This window comes from Suricata suricatta, chromosome 3 (genome assembly GCF_006229205.1).
Source record: "Suricata suricatta isolate VVHF042 chromosome 3, meerkat_22Aug2017_6uvM2_HiC, whole genome shotgun sequence".
In the NCBI taxonomy this organism is placed as follows: Eukaryota; Metazoa; Chordata; class Mammalia; order Carnivora; family Herpestidae; genus Suricata; species Suricata suricatta.
In genome coordinates this window covers 172423228-172434014 of record NC_043702.1, presented here as the reverse complement: position 1 = coordinate 172434014, position 10787 = coordinate 172423228, and the positions used below count along the sequence as shown (strand labels likewise).

At 44.1% G+C, this 10787-nt stretch overlaps 1 protein-coding gene across 2 annotated transcripts; it reads left to right on the top strand.

Annotated features, from left to right (window-relative positions):
• Positions 1–1115: 1115 nt before the first annotated feature.
• On the top strand, positions 1116–4335 carry LOC115286884 (T-cell surface glycoprotein CD1c-like). 2 transcript variants are annotated; one of them, XM_029933216.1, is made up of 6 exons: positions 1116–1266; positions 1680–1943; positions 2545–2823; positions 3031–3309; positions 3659–3749; positions 3879–4335. In XM_029933216.1, exons 1-6 carry the CDS (start codon positions 1206–1208, stop codon positions 3898–3900), a joined length of 996 nt encoding a protein of 331 aa, XP_029789076.1. In that variant the 5' UTR covers positions 1116–1205; the 3' UTR covers positions 3901–4335. The 2 variants fall into 2 exon arrangements, with proteins under 2 accessions (XP_029789076.1, XP_029789075.1); XM_029933215.1 differs by having other exon boundaries at positions 1677–1943.
• The last annotated feature ends 6452 nt before the right edge of the window (positions 4336–10787 follow it).

Genomic DNA, 10787 nt, shown 5'->3' with positions numbered 1-10787 from the left:
AGAGATAGAGGGAAGAAACCATAAGAGACTCTTAGAAACAGTATTTAAGATTACCTAAAGAGGGTTGATGTAGGGAGGTGGGTGGGGGATGGACGAGATGGGAGACAGGTATTAAGGAGAGTACTTTTCGGGTGAGCACTGGGTGTTGTATGTAAGTGATGAATCACTACACCCCACTCCTGAAGCCAATATTACACTGTATGTTAGCTAACTAGATTTAAAAAATATACACAATGTCTCTGTAGAGAATGTCAGTCTTGTGTACAGGACTCTACACATTGAAATGGAAATCCTCACAACATATTTCAATTCTTGGTTTAAATACACTTCTCCTGCATTGGCATGAATGCATTTTCAGGTTCTATATATTCACATATCTGTTAAGATACTTGGAACCAAGCATGTGTTGAGTGACTTTTTGGTGAATGGATAACTGCATTAAATTCAATAAGAAGGCAAATTCTTTATTTTTTTCATGGTCCTGTGCACTCTAGATTGGCTGCAGTTTCATCTCTACAGATAATGGAGAGCTGGGTATGGTTTATCCAGGTGCCTGGGGGGATGGCAGCAGACCTGAGAACGCAAATCCTCCACTTTACAGAGGCACCCTCGAGAATCAGGGAGGGAGAAAGGTGGGGATACGGGTGAGATGGGGAAGAGCAGACTCTGAAGATTCTGAATAGGGGAAGAGGGGAATGGAGCATCCAGTGAGGGGGCTGGAAGGGACACTGAGGCAGAGCTGGACCTCTGATCTATTAGAACAAACAGGACTCAGCCAAATGGTGCAGTTCCTTCTCCTTCTCCTTCTCCTCCTCCTCCTCCTCCTCCTCCTCCTCCTCCTCCTCCTCCTTCTTTTTCTTCTTTTGCTATAGTGATGAAATGTGAGTCCCAGGGAGGCACAGTGATGCTCCAGTGTCACACACAACTTCCACACATGATCCTCACAGAGAGAAGCAGGCTGGGTGGAGGCTGGAGACAAGGAGAGGAGCTGGAAGCCAGGCAGGGGTACAGTCCTGGTCTGAGCCAGAGGGGAAATGAGAACCTGAGTAGGTGGCTGGAGGCTGAGGGAGCAGCAGATCTTTTTCATTTCAATCAGCAGTTGGTGGGGAGGGCAGCTTGTTGGTGGAAGAAGGAAGTCAGAGCAGAGGCACTGAAAGGTGGCTTTGCTGAAAACAGAGGGTAGTGGAGAAACATCTGCAGGTGACATGGTGTCTCTGCAGCTCACCCTGCTGGCTGCTCTTCTCCTGGGGGGTCACACTGCACAAGGTAAGAGCCTCTGCTGGCTGCCCAGTCCCCAGATCCAGGCAGAGTATGGTGGCCTCTCCCAAGATGATTGGGATTCTCAGGTGGGTGGAGTGTTCACACCCTGAGAGGTCCTGTCTCCAGATCAGGTCTATTCTAAAAGGATGGTGGTGAGTGTGGGGCCCTGAGTCAGGGAAATGTCATCATTAACCTAGCTGTGGCTCCTTCCCTCCCTCTCCCCATCTCTCCCTCCCTCTCCGTCCTTCTCTCCCTCTTTCTCCCTCCCTCTCTCTCCTACTCTCTCTCCTTCTCTCCCTCTCTTCCTGCCCTCTCTCTCTCCTCCTCCCCTGTTTCATAACTGGTTCACTTTCCAACTTCTCTTTTTGGCTTGCTTCTTTTTTCCCTTAAACTGCCTGGCCCTCTACTGTGCACAGCAGTCCAGGAACCCATCTTCTTCCACCTCATCCAGATCTCATACTTTGTCAACCAATCCTGGACACAGCATCAGGGCTCAGGCTGGCTGGGTGACATACAGACTCATGGCTGGGACAACGAGACTGGCACAATAATTTTCCTGCGTGCATGGTCTAAGGGCAACTTCAGCGATGAGGAATTGATTGATATAGAGCTTCTGCTCCGTGTCTACTTCATTGGATTAACTCGGGAGGCTCAAGACTATGCCAGTCAATTGCACTTCAAATGTAAGTTTCCTCAGAAGGTTCTTCTATTTCTGGGAAAAATGCTCACACCCTTCTGGACCATTACCTGTTATTCCTGTCCCATGCTACAAACCTTCATGAATAAACTTGTTGAGTCCTCAAGACTTCCTAGTCGCTTTCTTCTTATGACTCCTTTTTTCTTGTTCATTTTTACCTTTCCTCAGTGGTCTCCCTTCCATGGCCTAAAACACAGAGACACACATCGTGCCCCTCTGTGCCTGACTCCCTTAAACTATGATCTCTTCCTCCATTCAGTTTCTTCCAAGGTTTAGGCTTACAGCCCAATAACCATTATGACCCATGCCAAGTGCCCTGTACTTGTGTCTCCTTCTCATGGTCTCTGACCTGCAGTTTACTAGCACTTCCCTGACTTCTTCAAATCAAATTCTTAATTCTTGGCATGTATCCCAAGACCCCTTTTCCATGCCACAATTCCTCTTCCTTATTCCTGATCAAACACATCTTTGGCTTACTCTCACACCTTTATAAAACCTTCTTGCTCCACCTTTTAATAAAGTCCTTAGATCATTTCTCTCATTTTTTCCCCCACAAAACTCTCTTTCTCCTTCCTCCTTCTTCCCAGATCCTTTCGAAGTACAGGTGGTAATTGGCTGTGAGCTACATTCTAGTGGCATCGCAAAAGGCTACTTACAGGCAGCTTATCAAGGATCAGATTTCCTGAATTTCCAAAACATGTCATGGGTGCCGTCTTCAAAGAGTGACAGCAGAGCCCAAAGTGTCTGTGATCTCCTGAACCAATATGAAGCCATCAAGGAAACAGTGCACAGGCTCAGCACAAACACCTGTTTCCGATTTGCCTTGGGTCTCTTAGACGCAGGGAAGGTGGATCTCCAGAAGCAAGGTGTGTACAGCTCCTTCCTCTAAGATTTTTCCACTTAAGCCTCTTCCCACCATCCTTTTCAAAGTTAGGACATGAAAGAGTTCAAGAAGAATAGGGTTTTCTGGGTATAAGTTTCCTAGCGCAAGATAATACATACACACTGATGTGGTTATCCCCTTAAGCTGCGTGTTAGAATCCCCATCTTAATACCTTTCATGTCCTCTGCAGTGAAGCCAGAGGCCTGGTTGTCCAGCAGCGCCAGTCCCGCTCCCGGCCGTCTGCTGCTGGTGTGCCACGTCTCTGGCTTCTACCCAAAGCCAGTGTGGGTGATGTGGATGCGGGGTGAGAAGGAGCAGCTGGGCACCCAGAGAAGCGACGTCCTGCCCCATGCCGACGGAACATGGTACCTCCGGGTGACCCTGGACGTGGCGACACGGGAGGTGGCTGGCCTGTATTGCCGAGTCAAGCACAGCAGTCTAGGAGGCCAGGACTTGGTTCTCTACTGGGGTGAGTAAGAAGGAATCTGTAGGTGTGAGAAGGTGGTTCTTGAGCCTAGAGGGTAGGGAAGAGGAAAGTTCCATGGTGACAGAGCTAGGTGAGCTCAGTATCAGGAAAGAATGAATGCAAGTAATTTCTGGAAAGTAGGGATGGAGCACAAGGGGGCTCTGATGTAAGAGACTTGGGAGAGATGAGAGATGAGGCACCCTTCTTTGGGCAGTTGTGAGAGCAGAGTGACAGGGCTGTTTGAAGACGGCATTCATACCCAATGCACCTGTTGATATGGGGAGTCAGTGGACAGAGTAGAACTGGCAGTGGGTCAAAAATGACATCCGTTTTGTCTCTCTAATACCCACAGGACACCAACTTTCCATGTACTTGATCCTGTTGGCTGTGATATTGCCTCTAATTCTTCTGATAGTCATTGCATTGTGGTTTAAAAAGCGCTGGTGAGTTCTTTGTGTTTCCTCCTCTCTTCCAAGTTTCTTATTTCATTTTCTATTTTTGCCTGTCTTAGCTTCTGTCCCCAACTCCTCACTACTCCAACGCACCCAGCATCTCCCCTCTCTCTCCCACAGCTCCTATCAAGACATCCCGTGAGCTTCCTTGCCAAGCCTTCCTCAATGGCCCAGGAATCTAGGACATCAGAGTGATACCATTTTTTCCACCCACCAGTTAATTTTTTTCCTGTTTCTGCTTTATAATCATCAGTTCACACAAACTACTCTAGTTGTATCACTCTGTATGGAATGCCTTCCTTATAATCTCCATTTATTCAATAGTCTTCGACTGTTGAAGCCCATTATGATTCATATCTTCCAGAGTCTTCCCTAATCTGTTGGTGGTAAGCCACTCAACTCTGTTCCATGTGCATCTCACTTCTCCCTGCATGGCAGCCCCTTAGGTCTTTCTTCCCCTTCCAATATGCAAGCTCCTTTGGGACAATGATTACAATAAAGATGTGTTTTATGCAGGTAAAATGTGCTCAGTGAAAAGCAAACCCAAATAAACCATATCCAAGTTGGATTCACTGTCCTCTTGACTGTCTTTCCTCATTATGTTCAGTCCTGCCATGATTGTAATTTTGAAGAATTGATGTTTCCTTTCTCCTTTAAATGTTTCTTATGTGGCCCCCCAATACAATATCCCTTTAGCTCCCTCTTTTTATCACTAAACTCTTAAGAAAGAATGCAATTTTGCTCCTTGCCAAGCTTATTTTCCAAATACAATGATGCTACTCTTTCCAACTTATTCCAAACATGAAGAGAGAAAGAGTGTGCAGTGGGGCAGATGTGTCACTGATGGTTAACAAAACAGAACAAGAAAGCTGGTACCCAAGATTAGGGTTGGATCAAGGCAAGGGAAGTATATGGAAGACAATTCTCCCCAGGGGTGGAGCTATCTCAGATACCCTTGTCTGGACTTGGTTTTCTTAGAGACTCATTCACTAATTCAAGGAATACTTCTCAAGCTCCGAATATGGGCAAGGCACACTTGTGAACTGGTCGAGGAGGAAACAGTGGAAGCTGTATCCACCTGACTGGAGATGCAATGTCTATCTTCTTCAGTCTGTTCATGCCCTTTATACTGGGTATGGTTTTTTGGTTTCATTTTAGAAATTTTGAATCAACTTTATGAATGTATAATTTACATGCCATAAAATGCATCTGTCTTAAGTATACAATTCCATTCATTTTGACCGATGTATAGGCTTATAAAGCAAGACCACTGTCAAGATATAGCATGTCCCATTACCCTGGTACCCCTATACCCATTTGCAACTAAACTTACCACCAACAGGAAGCCTTGGAAACGCTAGTATGTTAACTGATACAGTTCAGCTTACATTGTCTTTTCAATAATTTTAGTAAAATAAAATCACTTATATAAACCGTATGAGACTCTTTTTTAAAAAAAATTTAAATGTTTATTTATTTCAAGGAGACAGAGACAGAGAGTGAGTGGGGGCGGGGCAGAGAGGGAGACACACACACAGAATCCAAAGTAGGCTCCAGGCTCTGCGCTGACAACTCAGAGCCTGACATGGGGCTCAAACTCACTGACTGTGAGATCATGAGCTGAGCCAAAGTCAGCCACTTAACCGACTGAACCACCCAGATGTCCCAACCATAGGAGACTCTTGAATTCAGAGAACAAACTAAGGGTTTGTAGGGTAGGTGGGCATGAGGAATGGGCTAAATGGGTGATGGGCATTAATGAGGGCACTTTTTGGGATGAGCACTGGGTGTCATATGTAAGAGATGAATCACTGGGCTCTACTCCCGAAGTCAAGGCTACACAGTATACTAACTAAATTAAATTAAAATAATAAAAAAAGGAAAAGGCACAGCTGGGTGGCTCAGTCTTGACTTTGGCTCAGGTCATGATTTCAGTTTGTGAGTTTGAGCTCAGCATCAGGCTCTGCACTGACAGTGTGGAACCTGCTTGGGATTCTGTCTCCTTCTCTCTCTGCCCCTCCCCTACTTGCTCTCTTGCTCTCGCTCTCTCTCTCAAAAATAAATTTAAAAAAAGAAAAATTAAAAAAAAGAGGAAAAACTGGAATCGCTTATATGTACTCTTTGTATTGGAGTGTTTTTTTCCCGCCCAGCATATGGTTGTAAGTCATTCCATATTTCTTGTTATTGCCCAATAGATCCCAAATATGAATATATTATAGTGTTTTTTTAAAATTATTCATCCACTCTTTGATGGTTATTTGTTTGGTTTCTAGTTTGAGACTCTTTTCTTGATGTTTTGTTTGTTTCGTCATCTGCCTGGACTAATTCTGTGGGTTCTGGCTGCCCTGCTCACTTTGCTTTTTTATTGAAGTGACAGTTGGTATATGACATTATACTAGTTTTGCGTGTACAAGTAATACATTGCAAAGTGGTCACTGCAAGACGACCTCTTTTTCTCTCCTTTCCTCTCTCCCCTTTTCTCCTTCCTATTTCCGGCCTTCCTAGAAGTCACTTCCATCTCTAATTCCTAGATGGGATGCTGCTTGATTCATGAATCATTTCAGAGCACCAATTACATCTTCAAATTCTCTTGCTTGAAATTTGTGTCTTAGCAACACCAGGAAGGCTTACATCTTTTGTTGAGGGGATGCATGTGGATTGGAGCCCACACACATTTACCATTCAAGCAGCTTGCAAATCTGCCCTGGCTTCTGCTTTTTCTGTGCACAGCTTCAAGTCTGGCCAGGGATAAGCAGAGAACTGTGGCCCATTTTGCTCTCTCCTCAGTACGTGTGCAACATTCCACACTTCTAGGAATACAGTACAGCTCACCAGGGTCACCATGGCTGACGCATTTCCCTGATGTCTGTTAAACTTCAGCCAGTCCATCCTTTGCCTTAACTGGTATTGCAGTTGTAGGCAGCAGTCACGTGACCTTTGATTTTTGCCATCAATTGCTATTGTTTTCTACAACCTCCCTGGGCGCGAGTCCTCTCTGCAGAATGCCAAATTGGGTATGCCCTTCTGGTGACAGCCACACTGCAGGTCCCCAGCCTCCATAATCACCAAGTCTGAGGAGGGGTGGGAACAGCCTGGCATCAGTCACCCTGCTGTTCTGTGCGGACGGTAAAGAAATTCTCGAATAAGTCCCTCTCCATCGGCTCTGTACCTTTGGTCATTTTCCTGAATTCTGAAATGGTATATTTAGAAAATTTTGTCCATGGTCATCACTGATATTTAGGGAAAGAATGTGCTGAGCCCCTTACCCAGCCACTGGACATCTTACTCCCTGTGAACATTTTGTAATGTTATAAATCAAACGAACACGCGTTTCCATTCCTATCCATTGAAAGCAAAATGCAATGCTATCCATAACCACTTGCCAAGTTGGTGACAAACCAGAAGTCTGGAAATATTTCAAGTTACTTTGAAGCATAACAGTGTACTTATCCACAGGGGATCTACCCAGGGTCAGGAAGCAATACTTACAGTGTTTCCAGTAATCATATTGCTCATGATAGTGTTGGCTTTGCCCTGTGACTATCCTGGGTGTGGTCTAGTGGGATATAGCGTTGAGTGGAGTAGGTGTGGACATTTTTGTGCTGGTTTGTCAGCGCCAGGAGTTTTTCCTTATGGGAGAAGAAGTTGCTGTGAGTTCAAGGAATAAAACTCTGTGGTTCTGGAGTTGAAATGAAAGTGTAAATGTATACTCATTACAGTATTCTTTTTTTTAATGTAACAATCTTCTAATGTAGAGACATAAGAAAATGACCAACCAGAAAACAGTTTTACGTGGACCTAGAGGAGACCATTCATAGCAAGTAGCCATCTGGCAAGCCACACAGCTGGACGTGAGGTGAGGGCAGCTCCTGCTCTGTCACCTCCAGTCTAAGCTGCCCTACCTCACATAGCATCAGAGCACTTAGTGAGCAAGCCGAACTCTCAGGCCTCCACTCTGACTCTTTCTTCTGAACCAAGAGGTGAGAGAAGAGCCAGCCAAGGTAGTGTTATCCAGAGGAAGGGTTGTAAGAACGGCCCTGTCAGCTTCCTTTATGGGCTCAGAGTACACAGGACGATTTTAAGAGGCCTCCTTGTAGAGATGTGATTGGCTCCAAGAACAGAGATCGTGGTCTGAACTGTGAGGTTTAGGGCAGATATAGAGTGGAGGAATGGTAGGGAGACGCCGGGGAATGAGAGTCACAAGGCTACATCTTGAAAGAAACAAGACATGCGCTGCTGCCCCTAATACCATCAGGCAGAGTGACTCAAACCAGAGTCTTTGCAAAAATACAGTCTGTGTGCTGAGGTCCCCCTTTCAGTGAAAGCTGAAGGGCCTACAATGGAATGCTGAAAAGACTTTTAATAATCTCCTGGGTTAAAATGACAGTTAAAGTCACTTGGGGAAAAAGAGAACCACCAACCACCCCTCCCTTCCAGCTTTACTGGCCAACAGGAATCCAGGCTCTGAAGCGCCACAAACACCTTTTATTTTTCAAGATTATGAGCAATAGTGGCAACTGCCCAAGTGCGTTCTTTCTGGAAAGCTGGGAGCAGACAATGTGAGGGGTGTTCCCTGTGGGCGGCCTATGGGGAGAGTGACGTCCCAGTCCCCTGACCCCCACCCAGGGACAGTCATCCTCAGGGCCAGAGGTGGAGTGCTAGGGATGGGTGATGCTGCGTGCCACAGATAACGGTATAAAGGGGTGGTTAAAATGTAAAGTTTAAGTTCAGGGCTTGGAAACAACCACTCCCAACATTGTTATTAAAATCTTCAGAGATTAGAGCCTGGAATGATTGAGAAATTCTTAAGAAACTAAGCAAAAGCTAGTATAGTATCTATCTATCTAAAATTTCACCCCCCTCGCCTTGCTGGCGGGAATGCAAAGTGGTATCTCTGCGGTAGAAGATGAGTAAGCACTTCCTCAAAAAGTTAGGCAAAGAATTAACCATCTGACTCAGACCTTCCACTTCTAGGTATATCCCCATAAAAACTAAAATCAGATGTTCAGATAAATGTTTGTACGTGGGTGTTCATAGGAGCACCATTCACAATAATGAAGAGTGCATAGGAACAAACCTCCCAAATACCCATCAGTGAATAAATGGCTAAACAAAATGTCTTAGATACATAGAATGGAACATCATTCAGCCATCAAAAGGAATGAAAAAAGAATACAAGGTGGATGTTCCTCAAAAGCCTGATGCTTTGGGGGAAAGAAACCAGGTACAAAGGTGCTGATGTATAATATCATTCAGATGAAATCCACAGAGACAGAAAGAGGGTTATGAGGTAATAGGGGGTTGGCCTGGGGAAAGAACGGGAGCAGGTGACTATGCAATATAGTAATTCCACTGAATTGGCTTATTTTAACCTGTGTTTGACCTTAATAACAAAAACAATAAGCAATTAGATAATGGGAAACTCCAGAGTCTAAGTACGAGATGTTCCATTGGAAAAAAAATGGAAGGAGAGATGGAATCTTTTATTTTTAATTTTTTTATGTTTATTTATTTTTTTTTTGAGAGAGAGAGACAGAGCACGAGTTGGGGAAGGACTGAGAGAGAAGGAGACACAGAATCTGAAGCAGGGTCCAGGCTCTGAGCTGTCAGCACAGAGCCTGATGTGTGACTCGAACTCACAAACTGTGAGATCGTGACCTGATCTGAAGTTGGATGTTTAACCAACTGAGCCACCCAGGCACTGCAAGAGATGGAAAATCTCTAGAGAGAAAAAGATTGCCTACAAGGGAATAACAAATAGAATAATAGAAGTTTCTTTTTCAACAGTAAATGCAAGAAAATAGTAAATTAGAATTTGATGCTAGATTTTGAAATCCAGACATACCCAGACCTCTGTCTGCTCTACAGATTGTAAGGATTGTATGGACCCCAGCACATGCACTCGTAAAAGATAGACAACAGCAAAAAACAAAGTAAACCTACAGGAATAAAGGCATGTAAAAAAAATTGAAACCCCCAAACATACACTTTGGATTCAAAGACCAATAAGGCTAAAATGCAGTAGGTTTTCCAATCAATCTGTCTCAGAAGTTTAAACCTTTTAGGAGGGACACCTGGGTGGCTCAGTTGGTTAAGCATCTGACTTTGGCTCAGATCGTGATCTCACGATTTGTGGGTTTGAGCCCTGTGTTGGGCTCTATGCTGACAGCTCAGAGCCTGGAGCCTGCTTCGGATTCTGTGTCTCCCTCTCCTTCTGCTCCTTCTGCTCCTCTCTCTTTCATTCTCTCTCCCTCCCCGCTTCTCTCCTCCTCCTCCTCCTCCTCCTCCTCCTCCTCCTCCTCTGTCTCTCTCTCAGAAACAAATAAACATTAAAAAATAAAAATGTTCTTTACCTCTTCCCCATTTGTAGGAAAGTGGATGGACCTTGAGAGTGTGATGCTAAGTGAAATAAGTCAGGCAGAGATGGACAGAAACCATATGTTCGCACTCATAGGTCTAACAGGAAATTTTCAGAATGATCTAGCTTCAAGAAAAGCAAGCAGTTAGTAGTGCTTAAGAAAAATTGATTCAGTATCTAATGGATAATTGATACCTGTCACAACACAGCATTTTATATACTGTTAAGTGAAACTGCAATACAATCTAAGTGTATTTTGGGAGTGTTTGCTGTATAATTGGATTTCATGAAATGTTTAGAGGTGCAGTAGGCATGACTTTGAGTAGATAATGAAAGAAAATGCGAAATGCTTATTGATTAATGATGTGGTTTCATCTTAGCTTGGGCAAACCATGCAGTATTTAATACATAGTAGCAGAATATTTACTACTATTTACAAGCTATTGAAGCTTGAAAAGATGTGAGTTCTCTGTGTGCAACCTTTCATTTATGCATGTGAGAGGGTTATCATTTTTTTAAATATTTTTACATTGTAGTAGTTGTTTTGCTTGTTGGTGGTGTTTGCTTATTTAATACATTCTGTCAAGGACAGAAATTGCATGCTGGTTTTTTTCCCCCCTAGGGAGTGTGTCTTGGGTTTTTCCCTTATTATTTTCTTTACTTTTTTTTTT

What these genes read in the sequence shown, in the direction of transcription:
- LOC115286884 (XM_029933215.1), top strand. Translation starts at nt 1,206, where the DNA reads ATGGTGTCTCTGCAGCTCACCCTGCTGGCTGCTCTTCTCCTGGGGGGT. An exon ending in GGTGGATCTCCAGAAGCAAG is followed by an intron (nt 2,824 to 3,030) that starts GTGTGTACAGCT and finishes TGTCCTCTGCAG; the next exon opens with TGAAGCCAGAGGCCTGGTTG. An exon ending in GGACTTGGTTCTCTACTGGG is followed by an intron (nt 3,310 to 3,658) that starts GTGAGTAAGAAG and finishes TAATACCCACAG; the next exon opens with GACACCAACTTTCCATGTAC.